The sequence below is a fragment of the Lissotriton helveticus genome, chromosome 6 (genome assembly GCF_964261635.1).
Source record: "Lissotriton helveticus chromosome 6, aLisHel1.1, whole genome shotgun sequence".
In the NCBI taxonomy this organism is placed as follows: domain Eukaryota; kingdom Metazoa; phylum Chordata; class Amphibia; order Caudata; family Salamandridae; genus Lissotriton; species Lissotriton helveticus.
The window spans coordinates 615,146,991-615,174,506 of record NC_136067.1 but is presented as its reverse complement, the minus strand read 5'-3'; the positions used below and the strand labels follow the sequence as shown (position 1 = coordinate 615,174,506).

Below are 27,516 nucleotides of genomic sequence, written 5' to 3'. Positions count from 1 at the left end.
CCCAATCCCTGTTCTCCCATTTATTACTAATCACTGGAGTGTCATCGCTTCCTAGAACTACTGCAGTTCCTATTATCTCAATGTTTCCTTTTAGGGAAGGGGTTTCGAAGCCCGTTGGCTCTGCAGTGCCTGAGGCCCACTCCTTAGGGAAGTTGATGACCTCAGCTTGGACAATGATGGAAGCCCTTCTACCCAGTCATTACTGGAGTAAAGGATCGAGCCAGCGTCTTTAAAAAGGAAAGATGTGTACATTTTAGGTTGGGAGTTTCGCAACGGTAAACCCCCCCAACTAAAGTTGAAGTTCCATTATGATGTGCAGCTGGTTCAGGCAGGTTTGAACCCAGGGATTCTTCGTCATTTTGAGCCTTTTTTAAACTGGTGATAGTTGTATCTCGGCAGTTTATTTTCCTTTTACTAGCTATATTGGGTACCTGTTTCCTTACTCTGCACGACCTAATTATGCCAGAACTGTTTGCACCTGCTGTTAGCTCATTCCACGAGCCTTAACTACGCGAGCCTTGGTTGGTTGTGTAACCAAGAATGCAACGTACCACTTCGAGGGTCGGGAATACAGATGTTAGGCTGCAATGGTTAAACCCCAGTTGTTGTTTAGATAAGTGCTGCGAGACCTGGCTGTAAAGGGTCTCTAAGTGCACGGGTCTCCGAGTGAGTGTTCTGTTTGAAAGGAATTTATAGTTTCTATTTGAATAGTAAATGCTGAGGGGATAGACACCTGCTTCCCTAAGAGATCAGCCGCTGCCTGACCTAGATCAATTGTTGAGGGACAGAAGTCTCACCTGAACCGTTGTTATTCCACCAGTCTTCAGGACCATGGGGAGTGGGGACAGGAAGCTGCACCACGACCTAGAGCGCCTGCTTTCATTGCGCGAGGCAACCTCCAGCTAGCAACAGAAGCCCTAGTGGCTGCTGTGCCGTGCCAGTCCAGGCCGATGCTGCAGGGTTGTTCGTACCATGCAAAAGAGCTAAGGTATACAAAGAAAGGGTCCTTAAACCGGTTGACTCGCCTGTCCCCCTCAAGCCTTTTGCTGAGCTGTGCAGCATGCTGTCTTTGAGTACTGAGCTCAAGGGCGCTCCGTTTGGCTTCTCCTCCAGTGAGTGATCCTGTGATTCTCCTCCTTTGAGGTGATGGAGCAGGGTTTTTCAAAAATGAAACCTGCTCGAATGTATACCCGGATAATACGTACTAAGAGTAAGTAGTTGTAGAAAAACTAACGTACAAACATGAACACAAGGGAACTGCTTTGCGCATGCCTGAACTAACACGTAAATAAATAATATTGTAATAACTTTTGTGTTTTGAAAGTAAACAAAGAAATTGCATGAATAATTAATGCCGCTTTTGCTTCAAGCTTATGCTATGTAACCTTAATGGGGAATAGTGCAAGGTGGGCGGTAAACAGTGATGCTTTCATTATCATATAATTAATAAATGTTCATTTCAATTTACTTTAGTGTGCTGGATGAAGCAGCCATCTTTATAAACTTAGCTAATGTGGGAGTGAGAACTTCAAGGAGTGAGTGCGTTCAGTCATGAGGAAAGAAGACGTGCTGCGCACCACAGATGACATGAAAAGGATGAACGCCAGAGTGTCAGATGACTGCCAAATGTTGTACCCAAGCGTGGGACCGGAGATGCACGCTGCAGATGATGTTAATTTGTAAAATTAAAATGTTAAATTTTGTATCTTATGTGGGTAACGTGAGAACAAACCGACTCAGACCCTGGGAACTAATATAACACAAAGTTGTTGAATCAAAGGTGAAATCATGATGGTGTGACAACGCCACCTCTCAAGCCCACCAATCCCTGTGCAAGTTTGATGATAGTTTGCAACTTTTGTAGGATGAACGTGTCAATTTTAGAGTATAATAGGGGTGCCTTTGGGAATGTGGTTAGAGCTTAGCGAGGCAGGAGAGAAGAGGGGAGATATGTCGCTGTCCGTCGGTTTGCAGAGAGGCCTAGCTGTTCCTGACCTGTCCTGATCCTGTCCTTATACCCTTTGTACTCTGATTCTATTTTGTGGAACACCCACCATCTCTTAGGCCGATGGGGTGGTTTTCCCACAGACCAATAGGTTTGTATATAGCCTAAAAAACGTTACTTATAGACGTATTTTGTCTCTGAAACATTAGTCTTTCCACCTATCCAATCCGTCAATGATGTATTGATATGTATTATTTAGATGAAACAATTGTCTATTTATCCCTTCCATTAGGTGTATTATTTTTGGCATAAATATTTGCTGAAACGTTTGTCTCTTACTCTATCCACTCCTTCATTGCATAAAGTCATTGTATAATTTGGATGAGTTAGTATTTCATATGTCATTTCTCCTTTCGTGAGCTTCAGTGTTTGTAATTTGTGACCAAATGCAATTGAGCATCATCCTTAAATATTTGAGATAAATTCATTATTAACCATACCGAGTCTGTGATTGTTTTAATTAACTAAACAGTTGGAAGGTTAGTGGTCATCATTGCCATCAACTAACTATTCAACTAATTGGTCCATCAACCAAATCGAAGTAAAGTTGATATTAAAGATTAGTTCTTGAAAGAGGTCTCATTAGAATCTATAAAGAGGAAAGAATTGCTGGAACGTATAAATTGATCCCAGCGCATCAAGGATTCTGGGTGAATGCGTATGGGCTATTGTGCTATGATGTTATTGATTATTAATACCTGATCAATTTTACATATCAGAAGGTCTGACCCCTGCACGCCTGTTGACCCGAAAGAGCTTCCCCATAATCGCTTGCAACCAAGATAAGAGGGATAGGACTGGAGTTAGCTCTCAGGCGTTGCTCGTACAGACACAGGCTAGACCCTGCAGCTGTCACACAACAGCAGCGGCCTTCAGACGTCAGATCAGAGGTTCCGGTGCAAAAAGACAACACAGTGATCGGTGATAGACATGAAACCAAATAGTTGACGCTGTCCAGAGGAGGGGAGGGGGGGGGAGGATAATAACTACAAAAATACAATTCTGTACTCAACGACTAGATTGCGGAATTGTGCAAAGCATGTGTATGCAGAAAAGATTTAGGCTGAATACCATTCATTACAATTTTGAGTAGCAACAAACATCTAATTGTTTGTGTGGACTTTTTCTGACTAATCTTTTATCTGACAGTGACCATTATGCAAGCCCACTGGAGATGCTCCATTTCTTATTTTCTGCTGGGCAACAGGAGCTGCACTTGTTGGGCTCTCAATATGCATCTCTCTGGTGAGTGAGGGTGGTTAAGCCGAGGATCATGTGCAATTTGAAAAAAAGCCAGTCTGCCTATAAAATATTCTGGACTGTGCCTTTCAAGAGAAGTACACCTCATCCCAAGAAGATCCGTACAAGCCCCCACAGACTGGAGGATCCTGGTGGAGATCATATAGTTTACCTGTCGGTGTAGTTTTGCAGCTTGAAGACTTTCTGGATTCACTATGCTGTGCATTATTCCGTCATCTAGGGGTTGGGTCTGGAATTTGGTGTCCTTCGTGATGCCGACACGTTTCCGGCAGAAGCTCCCACCTTTGGTCGCCATCTTCAGATTCTTTTTTCTTTTCTTGTTTTATTCTTGTTATCCCTCTTAATTTTTACATCCTGTTCATCTTTAGTCCCCTTCCGCCTTTCTCATCTTTCTGGCGGAGGAAGATGGGTTTGCAAGTGAATCTAGAAAGTCTTCAAGCTGCAAAACTACACCGACAGGTAAGAAACTATAAGTTTTGCAGTGTGAATCTTTCTGGCTTCACTATGCTGTGGTTTGTCCTTATTGTGGTGGCTGGGTGGAAGATGGGCACTGGTTACTGAAAATGTGTTGTTCTGTAACAGGCATTCATTAAGCGCACGGCTACTCCCGGGAGTGTCCTGGCGCTCAGGACAAAAGTCCCGCTCTTGTATGACCTTCTGTCCCACTCGTGCTTCTTTGTTCATTTGGATAGCCACACAGTAGTGCTTAGTGAACGTGTGCACTGAAGACCATGTTTCAGCTTTGCAAATGTCTTGAATTGGTGTGTTAGCTAGAAATGCAATTGTAGCTCCTTTCTTCCTTGTTGAGTGAGCATGAGCTGTCCCTTGTAACTGTTGTCCAGCTTGTTTGTGGCATAGTTGAATGGTTTGTGCAATGGTATTCTTGGCGACAGGTCATCCCAAGAAACTGCTTGCGAAGGAAACAAAGAGTTGCTTTGTCTTTCTGCACTCCTTTGTCCTTTCTATGTAGTGCATCACCGCCCTTCTGGTGTGTGCAGCGCTCTCTCTCCTTGTGGTTGGTTTTTGGAAAAAAATAGGTATTTGGATTGTTTGGTTGATATGAAACCGAGAAACCACATTTGGCATGAAGTGCGTGTCTGTTCTCATAACAATCCTATCACTGTGTATCTGTAGGTAGGGCTCTTGAAGTGTTAGCTCCTGCAACTCACTTACTCTTCGCAGTGATGTGATAGCTACTAAGAAGGCCGTCTTTAGTGTTCGCATGTGCAGTGTAACTTTGTGCATGGACTCGAACGGGGCTTTCATCAATTGGGTCAGCACTACTTTGAGGTTCCATGCTGGTGCGGGCATTCTGTTAGGAGGTGTGATTCTCTTCGCCCCTTCTAGAAATCTTTTTACGACTTGGGAGGTAAAGAAGCTTTTCCCTGTTTCTCCTCTAGTGTAAGTCACAATCGCCGCTAAGTGTACCCTTAGGGACGTGTAGCTTAGCTTAGTTTGCTTTGCAGTAGATGTGTTAAGTATTTTAGCACTGTTGACTCCCTTGTGATCTTTCTTTGCAGTTTCTCTAATGCACCATTATGAGAATCTTTTCCACTTTGCTATGAAGCATTTCCTTGTGGTAGGTCTTCTTGCCTCCCTGAGCACTGCCATTGTGCTCGCCGGTAGCTTGAGATGTGCAAACTCTAGGTCTTCAGGAGCCATGCCATCAGGCTGAGGGTTTCTGGCTCTGGGTGTTGCACCCTTCCGTTCAGCATTGTTAACAGTTCTCTTCTCTTTGTGACTTAGTGTGCTGGTGCCTGCGCCATCTCCACAACTTGAGAGAACCATGACTGTCTGGCCCACTGAGGTGCTAGTAGTATCAGTGACATGTTGCTGATACTCCATTTGTGGAGTACCCTGTGTATCAGTGGGATCGGGGGAAAAGCGTATGCAAATGTCTTTGACCAACTTATCCATAGCAGATTCCCTTGGGACCGGTGGCCTGGTTGTCTGGATGCGAAGTGTTGGCATTTTGCATTTTGGTGTGTTGCAAATAGGTCTATTTGCGGAGTACCCCACTTCCGGAATACCTTCTGTAATTACTGTTAGTTGATCTCCCATTTGTGTGATACTGACACCTGCCTGCTGAGTCTGTCTGCATCTACGTTGTCCTTCCCTGGGAGAGGTATTGCTAGTAAGTATATCTTTAGTGGGATGGCCCATGTCCATATCTCCTGCGCTAGCCTCGATAGTGCTACTGCCTGTGTTCCTCTCTGCTTGTTGATGTAGAACATGGTCTTGGTGTTGTCTGTCTCGATCAACACCCTGTTTCCGTACAGCTGTTTCTGAAAAGCTTTCAGAGCTACGAACACTGTTTTTAGTTCCAGGTAATTGATGTGCCTGACCGCACGCTCTCTCATCTTGAGCTTGTGCATTGCGCGCCCCTCGCGAGCTGGGATGCGTCCGTTGTGATGGTCACTGTTGGAGTTGGTTGTGTGAATGGTTTCCCCGTGATATATTTTGTTTGTTTCACCACGCTGTTTCCTGATGCACTGTGTATGTGACAACCACTAGATATTCCCAACTCCCGGTTGCCTGTGACCATTTTGCTGTTGTATCCATTCCTATAATGGCCTCACTTATAGTCGGATATTTTGGTCTAGGTGAATGCAAGACGCCATAATTCCCATTAGCTTGCTCACTGTCCTCACTGTCAGAATTTGCCCCTTGCGGTAAAGATGTGTTTCCTTCAGTATAGCCAAAGTTCTCTTCCTGTAGGGGAATACTTTGGCTTGTATAGTGTCTATCTCTGCCCCTAAAAATATCTTGATCTGCTCTGGCTTTGTTGACGATTTCTCCCAATGAATCGAGAAACCCAGCCCAGTCAGTGTTAGTATGACCTGCTGGATGTGTAGTTTGCACTGATCATACATACTTGCCTTTACGAGCCAGTCTTCTAGATAGGGGTATTTGTGTATCCCTTGCCTTCGTAGATGTGCTACGATAGCTGCTAGGCATTTTTTAAACACCCTTGGTGTGGATTTCAGGCCGAATGCCAGTACTGTGAACTGGTAGTGGCTTTGGTTGATCACAAACCTTAATAGTCGCTTGTGTTTGTGGTTGACGGGGATGTGTAAGTATGCGTCCTTTAAATCTATGGTAGCCATGAAGTATCCTTGCTCTATTTGTGGTATTAGCTCTTGTAGGGAGATCATCTTGAATCTTTGAGTCATTACGAATTTGTTTAGGAACCTTAGTTCTAGGATAGGTCTTAGTGTTTCATCCACCTTTGGCACCAGGAAGTAGGTTGAGTAAACCCCCTTGTTCCTTTGGTTTTGCGGTACACCTTTATTTGCCTCCTTGCTGAGCAATTCTTGCGCCTCTATCTGAGAGAGCTTCTTTGCGGAGTGTGCCTTTCTTCTTGGTTTTCTGTTTGGAGGTTGTATTTCCAACTCTATACAGTATCCGTATTGTATGATGTTTAGTATCCATTTGTCCGATGTGACCTTCCTCCATTCCTGGATGAAGTCTATTATTCTTCCCCCTACCGGCGTTGAGTGTTCGAGGTACTGTTTGTAGTGGAATGCTTGGCTGCATTTTTTCTTTTTGTCTTTCTGCCCACCCCGTGGTGTTGCTAGGGTGGGGGCCTAATGCCTGGTGGAGTCCCTTAGTTGAGGGCTGTTGTCCTCTCCTTCGTGTTTGTCCTCGTCCGTTTCCGCGCCCTCGAAAGGACTTTCCCCGGGGTTGGTACTGCCAGTTTTGCTGCTGCTGCCCCTGCTGATGCTGGCCTTGGTTGTTCCCTTGGTAGCCTTGCGGGAACGTTTGGTGGGATGTGGTCGGCACGTTGACTCCACTTCTACCAACTGGCCTCCTTGTCGGTGAGCCTCTTCTCATCCCCCTAAACTGCAGTGCTCCCATGGTCCTTGCTGTTTCGTTGTCCTTCTTGAGCTGCGTCAACTTGTTGTCCACTGGTGTGTCGAACAGTTGCACTCCATTAAAGGGTGTATTTAATATGTTACTTTCTACCTCTGGCTTGAATGCCGAAATTCTCAGCCATGCGTGTCTTCTCTCAGTCACTCCTATCAACATTAGCCTGCTAGATGTTTCTGCTGCATCCAGGGCTGATTTTAGGCTCGTGTTCGCCAAGTTCTTTACTTCCTCTACCAGTTGAGCAGCTCTTTGTTTGTACTGATCTGGTAGATACTTCAGTAGCTGCCCCACTTCATCCCAGTGTTGGTATGCGTGCCTGTTGAGCAGGGAGTTGCAATTTGCAATGTGCCACTGTATTGCCGCATTTCTCTCCACCTTTCTCCCTGTGAGATCCATCCTCCTACTCTCCTTGTCTGGAGGTGGTCCAGCATATTTGGGAACATTAGCCCTTTTCCTAGCCGTTGCTGCAATTATGGAGCCGGCTGGCCATGACACCTGTATGTATGCAGGATCCTTTGAAGAATGTATGTATTTCTACTCGGTTCAAGGTGTCACAGCTTTGCATACTACTGACTCCTTAAAGGCCTCTCTTCCCTGGTCCAGCACAGTAGGGAGCATGGGCAGGAATTAGCTCCTGGTCTGTTGAGGCAGTAGAGTTTCCAGGAGGCTTCTCCTGCTCCATATTCACTCCATAAGTCTGTGCAGCCTTCTGCACGACCATGTTGTAGATCCCTATGTCGTCTGGTGGCAAAGGCCTCGAAGGGTAAGTGTCTATGCCCTCTTCCGGCGAATCGACGTTGAGATCTTGCCATTCCACATCTTGTGCCTCAGAGGACGTAGAGTCCCGGTAGGATTGCACATCTTCGCCGCCATCCCCCTCAAAATAGTAGTCCTCTTCTCCCAGTTCGACTAGTTCGGGCATTTTCGGCGGCTGTGCGTCTTAGTCGTCCCCTTCAAACTCAACCGTGGGTTTCGGCGGGATGGTTTATTGACTTATCTTCTCGTCGAAGTCCTTCTTCCGCTGTAAGATTCTCACCATTTCGGCCTCAAGCCTCCTCTTCTTCCTCTCCATCTCGTTGGCATGTTTGGCATCGAGGGTTAGAGCGCTTCTCTTCGAGGACGTTGATCCTTCTTTCCTCGGCGCAGAGGTGTCCTTCTCGAGGGAAACCTTTGACATCTGTTCGAGGGTTTTCGACAATTGGGAGTCCTTTTCTAAGGATACGCTAGTCTGATTGTCCCTGGAGGCTGTTGCTTTCGTCAAATGTTTCATCGGCAGAGCTCCCTTCGAGGACTTCGCTTCACTTCTACGAATGCTGCTCGGGGCTTTTTCTTCACTCTTCCGAGTGTCACTTGGATGTTTAGGGGTCGACAACTCCCTTACCTCCTTCAACATCTTCTTATGGGCCTCGACGACCGTGCAGTCCTCCGGTGATGTTGTCATCTTCTCCAAGTCTCGCAGCGATGGAGGTGGCCCCGGCATGTTGTGGTTCGCCCTTCTCTGCCTCTCCCTTACTCGGAGGGTCTTGGGTGTAAACGCCGAGCAGGCGTTGCAGTCTTCGTTTCTGTGGTCGAGCGGCAGGCAGAGATTGCAGACTGGATGCTGGTCCTTCTGGGCATATTTGTGATGGCAATTGGTGCAAAACTTGAATGGTGTTTTGTCCATCCCCGTGCTCAGGGTGCCCCCTGTGAGCGCATTCTCCATCAAACATCGAGGTTTTGGTCGTTAAACTTCTCCCTCGTCGCTCTGGGTACCTGACCTGTAGTCCGGTGTAGTTGAAAACTCGATTCTTCGTCGATTATCTTCAATTTTGCTTGAATTCCTCTTACAAAAGTCTGGAACTCCTTGGCAACGATCCAGACACAACGGCGGAAAAACCAATCTGCAGATGGCGACCAAAGGTGGGAGCTTCTGCCGGAAGTGCGTCGACATCACGAAGGACACCAAATGGTGGGATATCGACGCCCATCTGGGCCATGGAAAAAAAAAACTGGAAAAAAAAACTACAATTTCAGACCCAACCACTAGATGGTGGAATAATGCACAGCATAGTGAATCCAGAAAGATTCATGCTGCAAAACATATAATACCTTAAAGGAATACCATTAACAGGGACCTTACGCTTCAGGCCTAAGAAGATTGTAACCAGCATATCCACATGAAAAAATAGGGCTACACATGCTTGAATATCTTAACCTGATAGGAGCTAAAGTAATCTTACGCTCTTAAGCCTTTGGCATCTAGCTAACCAGTCCCCATGGGAAATCGGAATCCTGCTCAAAGTAGGATCCTGATCCCTATCTTCAGCCTGTGCTTGAATTATACAGATTTTTTAAATTAAAAAAGTACTCTAAAAGCAAGTTATTGTATTAGCTTGGGTACCAACTTGAGGACCATCCCTTCCTTGTATTGAACTTTAAGTGAATCACCACGAACCAAGTATTTTGTGAGATGCTGTTTGCACTAGCACTGGATGTAGGACGCATTGTCAACTTTGGAATGTAACCACGACCCGGACTCAAAATATCAAAAGTTTCAAAAAAAATTGGACTTGACCAAAGGCATATTAATAGTCGGATGGAAATTGGCTGTACAAGTCTGATATATCCTTGGGTGCTTTGATCTTGAATGGCAGGGTTCTGAGGCAGGAGCCCTGCTCTGAAACTTTTGTATTGGATCTTTCTTGAGAAGATTGTCTGGCAAATCTAGAACCCATGATTTGAGACTCTGCAATTCTTATGAAAAATTAATAAAATATTAACATCTGCATGCCACATCCATCTAAAAAGATGCTAAGAGGCCACATTTGGGGAGTTAGTCCTCTACTATTGCACCATAACTAGCAGTGAGACAACCCCACTGACCTGCAATCCTGCTCTTCCTAATGAGGCAGAGAGGTGTCAGGCTCCAGGTGTAATGGCAGGTGGCCACGTTCGCTACTCACCTTTGGCCTGACAGCTGTGATGACTCAGTCTCTGAAAAAAGCTGCAAATTTAGCAGCTCCTTTTAGGAAAAGGGAGCAGGAAGGTTCTGGAATCCTTTCATAGGGATCACGCCCTGAGGTTAGAAAAGGTCACTTCATGTCCCAATCCAAGATTGATTAACTCAAGGTTTCCTATGGAGTAGACCATTTAAACATGGAATGGAGCAACATTCTGTTCCTGTCTGGATCATATAAAAGGGACCATGTCATGACACAAACTGCTTTGCAATACAATCTGAGTTTGTCAACAGTTCCATGCTCTTAGGAACTCTTCTAGCTTTCTCCCTGTTGCTTTTCCTGATCTAATCCCTCTATCCACATTCCTTGGACGCCTCATGTTGGAGGTTCTACTTTGTGCCATCAGGCTTTTTCCTACAAGAACTGCGATTTTTGTTTCCAGCACTCACCAACTATTCACAAGTCATTCTATTAAGTGAAGGGACCATGGCTACCGGAAGGAGTCTCCCATACTTCGGCCAAGCCAGAGACTAGCATCAAGAGTTTCCTTCTTCCAGTCACTGCCCGTTCGCAATGCCATTGGGTTCTTCAGAACAAGACTACAATGTTAATGTTATTTGTATTTGTAAAGCGCAGTCTGATAACCGAAGGTGTCCTGGCGCTGTGAGAAGACCTACTGTGAGCTTGGGCCGGGACATATCCAGTTAAATTGCGAACAATCACGTTTTCAGTGCCTTTCTAAAGGGCAGGACGTTGGGAATATTTCTTCTATTCGGCGGTAGTGAGTGGGCACAATGTGGATATGGTAAGCTAAAGAGCTCACCCAACTACAAACCGAGAATGCATTAATGAAGCAAACCATAAATATCAGATCTCACGATTTGCCTTCCGTCATTGCTACTGCTTCTAAGTTTTCTGGGGATCTAAACAAATTATAGGAATTTATAAACGGTCTAACAGTTCACTTCGCATTTTGTCATGACCAGTTTTCAAATTATCGACCCAAGGTGTGGTATTTTGCAGACTCCTTAATGGGTGCAGCTCTAGCTTCAGTGACTCCTTTAGGATACTAGTCTAGATAAATATGAAGATTTTTTGGGTACTTTTAATAAGGATGTTTGAGAAACCTGATAGAATTTCCCTCTGCATTATCTCCCAAGGAAATTGGGATACAATTATCTAAATATCTAATATCCGTGAATTAACTGCAGAGACTACTTCGCTAGAAAGAACCCAGATGATGCTCTTTTTTTTAAGAGGGTTAAGAGACGATATTAAAAACAAGCTTCTTCGGTCCCATAGACCAAAAACCTTTGAGCAACTGATTGAGTCAGTCCCCTGAGCATAATTCATTGGAAAGACGGATAGAGACAAAAGTAAGGTTGTCCATAGTCAGTCAAAGCTCTCGTATCAGCCTACCTAAACGGTCTGAAGGAGTGTTACACTGATCAACGCATACTATTACAACTAGAGGGCCATTAGTATTAGTTGGAAAAGATGCACTGAAGGGCAGACTTTTTCATGCATTGTGAAGCCTCTGGTCACTTAGTTCAATATTGTGCCGTAGACCTGCCGGGTGTTTAGAAAACGACACAGAAAGTTTTCTCTGATGGAGGAATTGATGGGTATTAGCAAGATCCCTCACAACAAGTCAATCACTACCACAGAAGCTGATTCCAAGTTATTCCTCTTAAGTTTTCATTTGAGGAAAGTTTCAGCCCTCAGACTGTGGAAACTACGGGCTGTCTATCGACCAAGCTTGGGCCAAGAAATTGTCTATACTTGTGCCGGGGAAAGTATTTCCGAACAAGTCCTGACAGTAGATGACTCACCAACATGATTTTTCTCTTGACTATGGCAATGGGTTCGCAAAAGGAAACCTTTTAATTCAAATTCGAATTTAAATTGCCTAACTACGCATTTTATCCCAGGAGTCACCCGTAGCTCAGGCAAGCCAGAGACTAGCCCCAAAAGAGTCTCTATCGCCCAGCCCTTAACATTTTCCTTGAGATACTGAATTAACTTGAAACAGAGGACTAGGTGTTCATTTGCCAGAAAAGCAAATATATGAATAACAAGCAGAGTTTATCTGGGCTACATCATTTCCATTTGGCAGATGGTAACACTATCAAAAAACTGAAGACAACCTCAAAGAATATTGCTGAAAAGGTTCTCTCACCACATCCACTCAAGTGTTCCCTAACCTCACTAGATTCTTTCAGACTGCCACCTGCTGGAGAAGAATTTCTGGAACTAAGGATGTGAAATTAACTTCGGAGCACAAATCAACTCCTTGGGCAGGCCATGACATTTAAATTTTGATTCTCTGCAGAAGTCATTTCTGCTAATGCACTCTAAAAACACACAGCGACCATCAAAGTACAAATTTAGGAACAATGCTTGCATACAGTTATGGACCCAAAAACCAAGAATATCATTAATGAACAAATGTTTTTGTGGCCTTTAAGTGTAAACTCCAGTTTTAAAATTAATAAGTAACAAATAAAACTATATCAGGTATTCACATGACCAAACAAAATTGGGCGTATGATCCACTAAGTGTACAAGGACATCAGACAATCTTCTGACCAAATTACTGAGCTATGTGAAAGAAAGAATAAATGTAGCTTAAAATCAAGCTACTTCATTTTGGAGGCGTCTGTTTCGAACATAAGCTGATGGCCTTTGGAGTAGGGTTACACTGCAATGACACTAAACCCTAGGATGATAGGCTTTCAAAGAGACGAAAAGTATGACTTTTGATTTCGGCAAAGGTATTACTGAAAACAATCAAATTTCTGTAATCAAATATTCCAAAGCAATCTGGTATGTTGTGCTATGTTTATTTTTAATAATAAACAAAAAAACTGTGCAGAGACATGTCTGTAGCTCACAGCCCAATGCCCAAGGCCACAGCTAATCAAAGTTAGATACTGCACAAGACTACTAAAACAGCAACATTGTTTCACAATAAGACGTTTCCGATTCTGAATCTTTACTGCACGGTTCACTTTGGTGAATGCTGCTGGTAGAAAGGCTTTGTTCTACTACAGAATAAATTCTGAATTATTATCGTTGCGAAAATCCATATTGGTGTCTGGTAGACAACATAGGCAAAACCAAATGATTTGGAGTGAGAGCAGGTGAAGCGGTGCAGGTGAACCTGTATTTTAGAGGTTTTTAAAACTGTACAATACTCTGTCCGAGGCAAGACTGAATTATTTGTGCCATTGTATTTCAGAAAACAAAAATGAACTGCTTAAATCAGTATTGCAAGGTATACGCGTCATAGGAAATGTTCAATTACATGTGGAAAAAGCATCTCTACAAAATATAACTCCGCTCCCAACACTGCCTCTTCACCTAATTCCATATTTCTGCAAGACTTTTTATTTATGGCTCCGTTTATGGGCGATATTGCTATTGTTACCTGTCCTATTAACTTTAAGTCCTGGTGTGCTATCTTAAAATAATAGAGAATGAAATACCATCAACATTTCCAGATTTACAGTCATTCTTAATGTAGTGCCAGACATGTGATTTACTAAATTCAAGGAAATCCGTATAACCTGTGTGAAAATTCACATACACCAAGAGGATATCAGTGACTGATGACAGACCTTCCTGACGAAGTGTGAAACATGTTCTGTGCTACAGAGTGCCATAAACTGGAAACCCCAGAGGGCCATATATACATACCATTGGTTTTCACAGGAGTTGTAGTTCCACTTTGAATGTCAGTTTCAACTTTAGTCCTAAAATCAGACTTATTTGGAGTCTGCCTTTTCTCAGCAGTTTGGACATCCATATTCACTTCATCCCCATTCTTCAAACTCCGTTTTCCCCGGCAAGGACCTCTTCCGGAACTCATAGTGTCACTGTTCTCAGCACACGTGCTCCCATCATTTGATACAGTACTTTGCTTTTTGCTGGGAGTTTTCTTCGAAGGTGGTTTGCTAAGAGGGGTTTTTAAAGGAAATTCTGAATCATTCTGCGATACCATGTCAGTGTCTTCTTCTGCAGTGCAGCCTTGATCCAGGTTATCAGGAGCCCCTTGGTAGTGAGGATTTGGTTCATATTGCGGTTCATTTAATCCAGGAAAGCATATTACAGCAAGAAACCAATGGGCGCTGCAAAGAAAAAAAAACATTTAAAGCTTTGTCATCGCACTTCATTGGTATCATTTACTTTCACACCTTATGCAACTGGAAACTTATTTGCATAGATTTTTGTTGCAAGTCCAACATAACTATCTCATTCGAATATCTTATTTTATTTAAATTCTGTGTTACTACCACACAGTTTCTCATGTCAATTCAATCTGAACTTTATTTGGGTATAGGTATAAAACCTTAAAGGTACGATGCCTAACTATACAATCAATTCATTAAGCATTAAATATATCCTAAAACATACGCAAAATTCTAAAAAGAATCAATCTTAAGACAGATATAAGTTATAAAATGAGTCGCACAGATATTATCGCTACCCTGGCAAACCCACCGCTCACCAGTTAACTACGAGGACATCAAGTAGCTCATTAAAAAAATGTTTAAGATTTCCCAGCCTTTGGTATGCCAAAAAGTAGTGTAAAGTGGAACACACAAATATAAACTGTCTAGAACTGTTGCAAAAAGACTACATCGCCTTAATGTATGTTCAAGCAAAAGAGGCTCACTGAAAGTTGATCTGGGAGCATCATAAATCCTGCAAACACATAAAATACAATGTGCATTGTTTGGAGGTGCCATCACAAGGGCAGCTAGCCAACTCTTTTGACCAGTTATGCTGTGTCAGGAAGATCAGCAAACCGTGGACCAGTGAGCACAAACCCGTGTCGAGGATTTAAAATGTGCTCCAAAAAGGGTTGAAAACCTTCAGTAACCCATTCAACGCACATTGAGGCACTAATTTCTTGACACTCTTTTTGGTGTTGTCTGCAAATAGCTGTAGACACCATGTTTTAACTCACCCTTACTAATAGAGCTCAAGGACTCAGGGTCATTGAATAAGTTGGATATATCCAGTTTAATGCAAAGATTCTTAATGTACCTCAGCAAGGGAATATAGATGGCTAAGTCAAGAGTTAGACAGTTCAGTTTTATCAACCTGCTAAGGATACCTTCCTATTTCGTCTACACCATAAGTCAAAATTGAAGGGGAACAAGCCCGATAACTTCCTCCAGAAATGATAGCCCCATCTCTTTATGAGTAACATATGTAGGACAGCTGACTGGTGCTGAGAACAATCTACAGAGACGAACAGTTTCAGATCTGTTAAATTTTGAAGCATTTACATTCCCTCAGGGGTCTTCCCCATAAACAGCCTATACTATACACTCAGCCCGATAGATGGTACCCATCTGTCTTAGGGGTTACTGCCCTAATTTCATTTAGAAAGTGAAAAGGACAGTTTCGTCCTTTTCAAACTGATTCTGTTTGATAGCAATTTTCTGTTTCCATGCTCCACCCAAATCAAATTTTACACTCAGATATGAGGAGGTGCTGGTCTTCAGCAGGCCACCCTTCAATCTAAAATGGAAATGAACGGAGCTGTGAGATCGCAGATTCTAATATAATTTGTATCCAAATTAATCTGTAGGTTTAATTCACCCATGAATTTTACATAGGTATTCAAAAGTAATTGGAGACCCTTCGGGGTGTGGGACATTAATACAACATCATTCCCATAAAGGCACTGGGCGGTGGTCTATTTGAGGCATGTTCCTACACCTCTTAACTAGCTCCCTCTCCAAGTTGTTAATGTAAAGTGTTTAGAAAAAAGGTGCAAGGACACACCCATGTCATCGTGGAATTCCTCAGTGCTATCCTCACTGAGTCAGTGCCTTACTCTAGCTCTGAGCCATGTAGCTGTCCAGCAGAAGACTAATGAAAGGCGTCTCCACCTCAAAATTCTCCATCAAGTGCCAGTTTGGAATGGATACACAATAAAAGGCTCTTGACCGATCCAATAAAGCTTAATAAATTAGACCCTTTTAAGCTCTTGTGTGTTTTTGAATGAACATTTTCAGGTTCAAGCACTATTCAACAATCCTGATACCTCTACAAAACCCATACTGGAAATCAGATAGAACGGAGAGATTTCCTGCCCACTGTTCAGGTCTAGCCGGTAGTATTCTACCCATGACTTTGACTAGAGCATCTAGCAAGGATATCAAGTGGTAGCTGCTGGGGTCGGCCCTATTACCCTTTTTGTAGAAGGGAACAAATGAGGCCTCCGACCACGAGTCCAGTTTATTCAGAGTTAGACACAGCCCTCAGGACATTGGTCACAAGGGGAACCCAAAACTCAATGCTAGCCTTGAAAAGATCATGACCAGGTGCTTTGGCTTTTAGCCGGGGCCTATGTGCTTTCCCTAAAACTGCATTGAGGTCTAAACCCAAATGGCATCTCTGGCCACAGGTCAGCCCCTGGTAAATGGTACCACAGGTACCCAGGACACTGACCAGAGAAGGCCTCTTAAGGGCTGCAGCACTTATTTGCCACCCTTAGAGGTCCTGTACCATTACACTCACACACTGCCTTTGCAGGCTGACTGTTTTGGTGCAGAACAAAGTGAAGAGTCGACATGGCACACATCTCTGTGTGCCATGCCTACAACCCACTGCCCTAGCATTGGTGAGTCACCCCTCTAACTGGATGCACCATACCAGTGGTGAGGGTACAGGTGTATGAGCCCTGTACCCCCACAGTGTCTAAGTCCATTCTTAGATACTGTAAGTGCAGTGCTGCAATTAAGAGTATATGGTGCTGGGAGTTTGTCATTACAAACTCCACAGCACCATTATGGCTATACTGAAAACTGAGAAGTTTGGTATAAAATTTCTCAGCACAGTAAATCCACACTGATGCTAGGGTGAGACTTGATGAAAACTGCACACAGAGGGCATCCTAGAGATGTCCCCAGAAAACTAACCTACAAGTAGAGTCCAGGCTGAGTGGCTGCTTTCAGCTGCCACCACCAGACATGTTTGTGGACCCCTGGGTTGAGAGCCTGCTGCTCTCTGGGGCCTGAAACAATGCACATCCCGGAAAGAGGTGCCAAGCCTCCTCCCCCAGGATGGGCAGGGTTCACAAAGGAGAAAGTTCAAAGGCTTGCCGCCTTTGTGAGCTTCCCCAGGCCACTTGCACTTGCTGCTCTCAGCAACGGGTTCCCACTGGTTCTGATCCCCACTTTGGGTGGGAGAACCGGCGGGAAAAACAAGGGAGGAAGAGAAGTGTGCCCATCTCTGCCAAATCCACCCTCAGGTGGGTTAGGGAGGTGATGCACAACTCTCAGTCCACGCCATCTTCAAGATGGGAGGAATCAGCCAACCAGGGACAGGCTCATTCTCCCTTCCCACTGGAGGGTGGCATAATAGGGGGTGTACCCACCCCAGGAAAGGGACCCATTGGTCCCTGCCTTTTACCTACCTGTAACACCCCTAAATATAGTATTTAGGGGCAACCCTGAACCTTGCTTCCTCAGACAAGAAGAAACTACAAGAAGAAGAATAAGAAGGACCGAACAGCCGTGCAGCAGCTAACAAGAGGAAGACGCCCACTGACTTGGCCCCAGCCCTACCGGCCTGTCTCCACCCTCGTACCTGCTCCTGCGAAATTCCAGTGTGTCCTGCAGCCAGCAACCTCGAAAACCCCGGATGACCTGCCTGTCTTCAACCTCAAAGACTTCGTCTCCTGTGAACACCGGATTTGTTCATCTGCAACCTCAGGCCATGGCCGGAAACCGCGAATCCGCACCACTCTGCACCCGCCGTCCTTCACCTGAGCTCGAGTAGGCAAACTCCACGAGGTCACCGCGGCGATCCTGACCCAAGATCCGGCGACCCCTGACCTGCCTCAAGCCTCCAGCTGACGCCTGTAGTCTAAATCCAGAAGGCCCCCTAACCTCGACCCGGAGCTGGCAAGAAGATCAGACCACAAAAGGCATCCCTGCACCAGACATCCCACGGCCTTGTGTGCCCAAACCAACGGTGCCTAACCAACCCCTAACTTTCCAACTTACCTCTCGAAGTTGTGGTCGCCCCCAGAAGACTTTCGTCCCCAAGCATACAGTGCCTTTGCAAGCCTTGAAAATAGGCCGCCCGGCGTCGAAACAGCACCCAGCACCCAGCTGCCCTTGTGCCGCTGAGGGTGCACCTTTGGTGCAAATTTGTTTCCCTGTTTGCCCTGAGCTAAAGTATAGGAGCTCCCACAAACAAGTGGCCTGCTAGTCAGCAGCCACCAACCGGAGGCCCCCTATCCCACATTGGATAACATTGGGACTCTGCACTCTGCACCTGACCGCCCTAGTGCCGCTTAGGGTGTAACAAGAGTGCATCCTTGACCCTGTGGGACCCCTGAGTCTAACCCCAGAACCTCAACTCCCACTACCAAACACGTACCTCAAAACCGATAGCACTATTTTACTCCATAGGATAACATTGACTGTTTTTCTGTGAAAAGTTTTTAAGTGTGGAGTTCGAAAAACTGAAGAAATTCTTTAGAATTGCATAATATAACAAAAAGGATTTTACTTACCTGTTTTCAGGAAATGTCCCAGTGTAGTATCTAGGTATACTACTCTGTGTAAGCCTATTAATCTCAAAAGTTACTTACATGCTATTTTACTAAAAAGTCTATTCAAGTCCATGTACTGAATTTACTAAGTACAGCAGTTCTCTGTGTCCCTACTGTAAATAAAACAAAGGTGCATATACAATCACTCAAACTGTATTTCACTTGCATTACTACTGTGTCGTAATGTGCCCACCCACGAACTGGTAGGAGAAGGAGAAGGTGACCAGTTATCTCCTTACGTGTTTCCTGTCCTTTACTTTCAGTCGCCCTGGGGTACACCGGGTCCGGACTGTAGCGGTCCCTTTAACCCAGCTCCTTCCCACTTCCTGGAGAAACAGATGCCCCAAGTGATCGCATGACATGTGCCTATGGGATCCCAGACTGACGAGGACTTTTTAAGTGATGTCGAGAGCGAGAAGGACGTTGCCTACTGGAACCACAGAAGCTGTGAGTGGAGGAGGAATCAGAGCGCCAGCATCCACAACCAGAAGGGAGCGTTTCCAGCATCTGGACGCGAGATGACGAGATGCCCAAGATCCAACGGAGCTGCCCAGGAGGAAACCACAGAAGGGAGCTGGACCCGATCCGGTACTGCGAAAATGCCAGCCACGCTCCTGGAGGAGCACGGCTACCTGAGGTACGTGCTCGGGTTCGGTTCCGAAAGGGGGCTCCCGCAGTTAACCGAGTCACAACCACTGGGAAGGGAGGAGAACCCAGAGAACCCGACCCCTTAAGCGTGACGTTTTTTGCTTTTGTTTTTTGTAAACACGTTTTTCCACGGTCCACTATTGGTGATGGTTCAGGTGTCTTCCCTCACTCCTTTTCCCATGCAAAACCAGTGATGAAGAGTTTAGAGTGATGTATATGCCCTTTTTTTCCCTTTTCCGGTATACAACCTCAATCAAACGGGAGCGGAGGACGAACCTGTAAAGACATATCCCTTCATCCTGACGATAAGGAAACAAACAAAACAAAGACGTGTTATCCATATGTTGATGGCCAGGAAAGATTTAATAAAAGTCTTCCTGTATAGCACTCTGTGTCTCCGGTTGTTTATCCACATACTGTAAAGTACATATTGCTTACCTGTGCCAGTCTTGCTTGGTTCTAGAAAATAAAATAACTAAAAGAATATTTCTATACAAATACAATTGGTCTGAATTTCAGTCTTTGAGGGTGTGAATTCATTTGCTGACTGAGTGTGTACAACAAATGCTTAACACGGACCTCTGATACTGCCTTACTGCTCGACCACACTACCACAAATAGAGAGTGAGGTGGTATCTAACTTTACCTCTGCCTACCTTTGGGGTTCTACTGGACTCTGTGCACACTATACCTCACTTTGGTATAGTATATATAGAGCCAGCTTCCTACATTGGTGGATTAGCGATGGGATATACAACTTTGCATTTGTTGGACTACTTGGTTACCACCTGATCACATGACCGTACTAATTGTCTTTAGAATTCTGATTTTTTCAAATTGGCATTTTTTTGCAAAATAACTAAAAGTTTTGTTAGGGCCTTGGTTAAGTCCCTTTAGAATTTTAGAAAAATAATAAGTCACTGTAGCTAGGGTTAAAAGTTATTTTCAACAATGTCTCAAATCAAGAACCCAGCTGTTAGTGAAGATAGCCACAATGACAGAGGACATGGTTGAGGAGCTTGACCTCACCCCTTACCTTCACTTGTCATTCAAGGAGGTAAGGTCCTTATGTAAACTTAAAAACATAGCCATGGGACCCCATCCTACCAAAGAAAAGCTCCAGGAACTATTAGTTGGGTATGCTAAACACCACCATCTGAAAATGGTGAAAACCAGTCAGATGGAGAAGGAGGGGAAGGGGATGACCCGGTAGATCAACACCCTCCACTTCCTAAGGAGAAAAGGGTCCAAGTACCCTTGACTCTAAGAATCAACCTCTCAGTACCTAGATCCCACACAGGTGGGTCAGGCACTACTGAGGACATTGAGGACATCCTCAATGAGGAGGACAGCCTTTTAGTAAGGCTGACCAAAAGACTGGATCTAGAAACCAGGTTGCTGGCTCTAGAAAGAGAGAGAGAGCAGAGGTGGGCCTAGCACCCACCAATGGTGGCAGCAATGTACTCAATAAGGATAAAGAGCAATCTTATGATCCTAAAATCCCCAAAGGCATTGTTCTTAAATATGAAGAGAATGATATCACAAGATGGTTCACAGCCTTTGAGAAGGCTTGTGAAATGAGAAAAGTGAAGAAGTCACACTAGAGGGCCCTCCTTTGAGAACTGTTCTCTGGTAACTGCAGAGACAGACCCCTGACCCTTTCTGGGGCAGATGCTGGGTCTTATAAACTCATGAAGAGAACTCTGATTGAGGGATTTGGACTCATAACTGAGGAATACGGAATTAGATTAAGGGGGGCTCACAAAACTCAAAACCAATCCAGGATTGACTTTGAAGACTATTCAGTTGAAACATGTAATGGGTGGTTAATTGGACACAATGCGCATGATTTCAATGGACTTTATATTCAGTTTATGAAAGAGCATAGTTTAAGTAATTGCACTAATGAAAAGTTACATTAGCATTTCTTCCCAATATTTTGGAAAGAAGGCAGACCACTGGGTCAAGACAAGGGTGACAAAAACAACGACTAGGGGTGACCAAAAGAATTGGCTACAAAACCTCCACAGGGGAAAGTTGGTGAGAATCCCCAAGATAAAAAGCCTGAGTATTCTAAAGGGGCCCCAAAAACCTGCACAAGGGGTGGGTCCCAAAACTCTTTCCAGTCCATTAATAGGTACTGGGAAAAGAACTTTAATCCTTTAAAGGCCTGGTTTAACAACTGTAAGACGTTAGGACACTTAACTGGTGATGCTGCTTGCCCAAACAAGAAGGCCCCTAGTCCTACTACACCTACTCCTGGGATAGCAAGTCTCCAGATGGATCAACAGTGTGCGAAGAGCAAATCGGGTTGCACACTGAAGCAGTTCTAGTTTCAGAAGGGGAAGTTGAGTTTGCAACTGTAGCTGTGTGGCCACCCAACTTAAAAAAGTACTTGCAATACCCTTGGATTAATGGAACTAGGATAGAAGCTCTGAGGGATACAGGTGCCAATGTCAGTATAGTGAGACACACATTGGGGGGGTCAGGAGGGGGGGGAAATGGGACGGTTCTGGCCTGAAACATGTAGTGGTCTCTCCTGAGGTTGAACTGAAAACCCATGCATGCAGCAATGCTGGACATCCCTGAACTGGCATGTGTAAAAACAAGAACACAGAGCAAGAGACAGGGTGAAAAAGATGTGTTGGAGCCTGAAGGTATGACCCAACCTTCCAAGAGACAAGGTAAGAAGGCTGGGGAGCCAGCTTCTGTACAGCAAAAGGATCAGGACCCCTCTCTTCAGGGAGATGACTTGGACACTCCAGAGGGAACGGAGCCCATGGAGCTTGACCCTTACTAGGTTGAACTCTTAGGCCCAGGAGGACCCTCTAGGGAAGAGCTGTGACTCTTGAAAGCCTGAGGCAGCAAGCTGCTGCACAGGACAATGGAAATGTCAGTGGTACCCACAGAGGTTATTGGGCAGAGGGACTACTGTACACTGAGGCCAGAGACCACACACCTGGAGCCACTAGGAGAGGGCAAGTGCCTCTGAAGTACAGGGAGTTTCTCCTAACTTTATCTCATGACATCCCCCTAGCTGGACACCTGGGCCAAACCAAGACTGGGAAAAGGCTAGTTAGCCACTTTTACTGGCCCCAGATTCACCAAAAAGTAAAGTAGTTTGCCTGCTCCTGTGTTACCAGTCAGGCCAGTGGCAAAACAGGTGGCCCCTCAAAGGCCCCCTTGATACTACTACCTGTGGTGGGGGTTCCCTTTGAAAGGGTAGGGGTGGACATAGTGGGTCCACTTGAACCTCCCACAGCATCAGGAAACAAATTAATTCTAGTGGTAGTGGATCATGCCACTTGGTACCCTGAGGCAATTCCCCATAGGACTACTACAGCTCCTGCAGTAGCCAAGGCCCTCATTGATGTCTTCACCAGGGTAGGGTTTTCTAAAGAGGTGGTTTCAGATAGAGGTTCCAACTTACTGCCGGCTTACCTAAAACACATGTGGAAAGAGTGTGGAGTGTAGTACAAGTTTACTACACCCTATCACCCATAAACTAGGGGCCTTGTAGAGAGATTCAACAGAACATTGAAAGGCATGATTAAGGGGCTCCCTGAAAAACTCAAAAAGAGATGGGATATCCACCATGCCTGCTTTTCGCTTACAGAGAGGTGCCACAGACGGGAGAAGGGTTTTCCCCCGCTGAACTACTGTTTGGCCATCCTCTGCGGGTACCACTGTCTTGTAAAAGAGGGTTGGGAGAAGCCTCTCCAAGAACCCTAACAAGATATTGTGGACTATGTGCTTGGCCTAAGGTCCAGAATGGCTGAGTACATGGAAAAGGCATCCAACAATCTTGAGGCCAGCCAGGAGCTTCAGAAGCACTGATGAGGATCAGGAGACAGAGAGTGAACCTCTCCAGGACCTCCTCTCATTCAGCCTAAAAGATGGGTCAGAGGATGGAGTTGTCTTTCCAGACCTCCTCTCTGCCCAACAGCAGACTGATTGCAAGCAAGTCTTGCTGCAGTATGCTAAGCACATTTCCTTGACCCTTGGTCATACAAACTGGTGTACACATGATGCAATCAAAATATTAGTAAGAGTTGTTGTGCGTGCGTGCACAACAAGGATTAGGTTATGGTTTCTTTGTGTTTTTTTTATTCTGGTGTGCTCCTGGGGTAACATGCTCAGTTTTAGAATGTTATTGAAACTGGTAATGTGGTTGCGCTTCCTGTGTGGGAAGCGTCTCCCTGGGCACTACTCTTGCCCTGTGTTGGGTTTGTACATTGCTCCTCGGGTTTTAACTTTGTATTCAAAGAAAGCATCAGAGCTTAAGTCAGTAAGATGCTGGAGTTAGGGGTTATTGAACCCTCTGAGAGCCCCTGGGCCAGCCCAGTGGCTCTAGTCCCCAAACCTCATCCACAGGGTGGAAAGAGAGAAATGAGGTTCTGTGTGGACTATAGAGGATTCAACTTTGTCACCAAGACAAACGCAATCCCATTCTGAGGGCACATCATCACTTACGAGGATACAGCTATCATACGCTATACAGTTATGATATGCTGAAGCAGAACCTTTGATGCACAGGTTATGTCTAAAATGGTGAAGTGCATTCTCAAATACATTTCAGTAATAGCCTAATTACATCGGACACATTGGTAGAGTGCCAAGTCAGTAAAAAAATAAAAAATCAAATCCACAGGTACACCCCTCATGGCCTGTCACAACTATCATATTTTCACTTGAACCATGACATCAGAGTGTCTTACCACTCACACATGAAGAGTTTGCCCAGTGCATCTCAAACCTGCCTTGCGTTATGTATTTAATTGCAGAGAACCTGAAATAGGACTATCAAGTTTTGCATCAGCACTAGGCTCCAAATATTGACATATCCAAAGACAGTAGCTCTACCCTAGGTTTAAAGGTTAAAAATAGGAAAAATAAATAAATTACATAATGCAAGACAGGGTGGTTGCAAAGTGGCCAGATTTTATTGACAACCACACACACAATTGCACCACTTTACAGAGCTTGCCAGTGAAGCGCTATTTTTATTTACTTATTATTTAATAAGCTGTTCAGTTATACATTATATCTGATTTATAGATAAAGTAACAGAAATGCTTATAAGACTCTTATTACAACTCTGCAACATGCTGCACACAACCCACACTATTCTACAACATCGCTTGGACACATTAGCACTCTGGCTAAACGCTTATAAGGTCCCATAGGCGATACCTATTGGCTATGCCAATGCTTGTTTGTGTTGTTTAGATTTATCCCATGGCTTCTTAGAGCAGTCACTGGATGGTTTGGTGTCCTTGTCAGAACTAGGCTTGCCAAGCAGTGGTACTGCAGGTTTGGTTCTCAAACTATTACGTCCTAGAGCGATGTATACATTAGCAATAATGACAGACAACTTGCATTTGTGGTCGGATACTGCTACTGCGGCAAGTTGTTGGCATTTAGCCAGAGACACTGCTTCACCCTTGACATTAAAAAGAATCATTTCGGAGACGACTGGAAAATTTCCCACAAGTTTCATCCCCAAATCGAGGGCAGCACCTGCCCCATGCTCATTCTGTATCTGCTTGAGGACGTTTGGTAGAATGGCTATTGAGGGATGGCCATGACAGAGTGTAAACAGTGATAAAAATAGTTCCCCAGGTGTTGAAGTCAGCTACAGAGGAAACCAGGTAACTGGGTAAGCACATAGTCAGAATTATGTGCTAGTCTTGAGGTCCCGTGAAAGGAAACACAGCTTCATGATGATTTATTTTTTGAGCAATCCAAATGGATATTTCTTCATGATTCTTGGTCTTTTGCCCATAACTGAGTTTACAATTACAGGACTAATTACATGAGCAGTAGGAACCTGAGCCCTGCAGGGTAACCCTAGCTGGTTCAGTCAGCAAGGCATGTGCAATAAATTTGGTCAAAAGTCTATATAAGGTAACAAGAATATTATACAAAGCGAAAGTCGGCTTTAGACTTATATTAGCTAAATCTGGATGTGGGCTATAAGCCACTAATGCCGGCCATATGGCCCCATCAATACTTAAAGGACCCAAAGGAACAGTCCAAAGGATATGAAGAGGGGTACCATTAAACCTAGTCTGATGTTCCCAGACGGTAAGTGGAATTTCAGTAAGTGCATATGGACGATATACAGCAGGAAATGGAGGAACGGCTCATTCATAGAAGGTATCAGTAACGTCAATAGCCAGAAATGTGGCGCAAGATTAAAAAAACCTCAAAACGTGGAACGCTGCGTCTGCTTCTACTACAAAAATCACAGCAGCTCATGTGTTAGGAACTCAGTGTTGCATTAAATGCTGAGTTAATGCCGGACAGCAATTAACATTATTAGCTATGAGTTGAGCCATAGCTTAACCAAAAAGGGATTCAAAGTGTAGCACAAACAGGGTAGAAACATTTTAATATTCTATCTTGAAAAACCAACAGAACTAGGGACTGCCTAATAACTGTGGGGGATAAATCCATAGCATTACGGACGTCTCTGAAAAAAGGTGCAAGGATATTGTGGACTAGCACAAGCTCTACTCGATTTTCGATTTCGATTCGAAAGCTTTTATTCGGTTAAATAAATTAACCATATAAGCAATACAGTCATAAAACAATCTACAATAAAAACAAAGGAATATGAAACAGTGGGATTGAAAGTGCAAATACATCAAAGTTCGTAAACATAATGATTCAGATACAAAAGTGCAAGTGCATATTTCACATATGGACCCTAGCATCTTACATAAACATATATTGTCCTGATTCGAAAGTGCAAAACACATTAAATTACATGATACCCTTAAAAATCATACAGTCAAGTGTCAATAATCATACATTTCCTAATACTAATAAGATTTCAAAAGAAATGTCCCTAAATAAAAACACAATCGTGGGTCATCCAAATCTAAAGAGCAAATTCATGGCATCTTTAGTAGATCTTATATTATGCTATAAAAAGAATGGTTTTAAGTAAAATTTCCTAAGATGAGAATAAAATGTACAAAATAATAACATATGGCAGCAGCTTTGTCGAGAAACTCCATCGCATGGGTGAGCAGAACACTTTCATAACTGGAAAATTAACAAGATGGTGTACAATACCCAATCTTACACGTGTCAGCACAAATCGGTGTGAGGCTCTTGTCACGACTGACAGGTAAGTTTGGAAACCCTGTTTAAGATCCAGTTGTAGATAAAAGAGGAGAGTTGATTGATTCTTAGTAACATGGGAACGGGCCTCTATTTTGTTAGCTACCAAGATTAATTTTATCTCAGTTCTAGCAACAGAGACCGAACACCCAGGGTCCAGTTGGATATCACAACTAAATAAGAATTTAAACCAATAAATAATATAATTAAGCCAGGGTATTCTTAAGCAGTTCTCCAGTTTGAGGCAGTCCCGTATTATGGATTGAGTGAACAATGTATCTTCTTTTGACCATATAGATTTCCATAATAGGAGAGGACGTGTTGAAGCCAGATCTGAAATACATTTAATGCCCACCTCACGATGAATCAGTTCCGTAGAGGCAGATGAAGGGACACAAAGCAAACGTTTTAAAAACGAGTTTTCGGTTTGTTGTAATATATTACCTTGACAGTGACCCCAAACACCTGCCCCATAAAAAGCTGCGGTGACGCATCGTATGTCATAAATTGTCAACATATCTTTGATGCGTCGATTACCCAGTTTGGCCGCAAATCTAAAAATACCATTTGTATTTCTCAACATCTTAGAACAGGCAATTTCCTCTTCCTGGGCCCATGACATATTCCCTGCAAACATAATGCCCAAGTAACAGAATGTTTTGACTATCTGAACCTTAGAGCCTTCAATATAGTAAGAGCTAGATGTTATAGGGTTCCTACCGCAAGCCATAACAAAAGTTTGATTTATTCATTAAAAGTTTTCTTTTGGCAATAAAAAATGTAAAATTATCAATAAGACGCTGTAGCCCAATGGGGGTACGAGAAAGTGAAACCGCATCATCGGCGTATAAAAGGATTGGAACAGGCTTCCCATCCACCCTCGGGGCATCAGACTCAAACAATTTCAGAGCTCCATTGATAAACAATGAAAAAAGTAGTGGAGCTAGGACGCAGCCCTGTCGGATGCCTCTTTTAACTTTAAAAAGTGGGGTATATCATAAAATAGAATGGTCTACCAAATCAAAAGCAGTGCTAAGGTCAGCAAATCATAAATATAATTTTCCCTCATTAGCTAGGGTGTA

The 27,516-nt window shown here is 44.1% G+C and overlaps 1 protein-coding gene across 1 annotated transcript in view; it reads right to left on the bottom strand.

The window, feature by feature from the left end:
- Positions 1-27,516, bottom strand: part of SENP6 (SUMO specific peptidase 6) — a 744,657-nt gene that overhangs the window by 234,072 nt on the left and 483,069 nt on the right. The window contains exon 18 of the mRNA XM_078648082.1: positions 13,774-14,204. Within this exon, the coding sequence (XP_078504208.1) occupies positions 13,774-14,204 (431 nt within the window). The remainder of the gene's footprint in view (positions 1-13,773; positions 14,205-27,516) is intronic.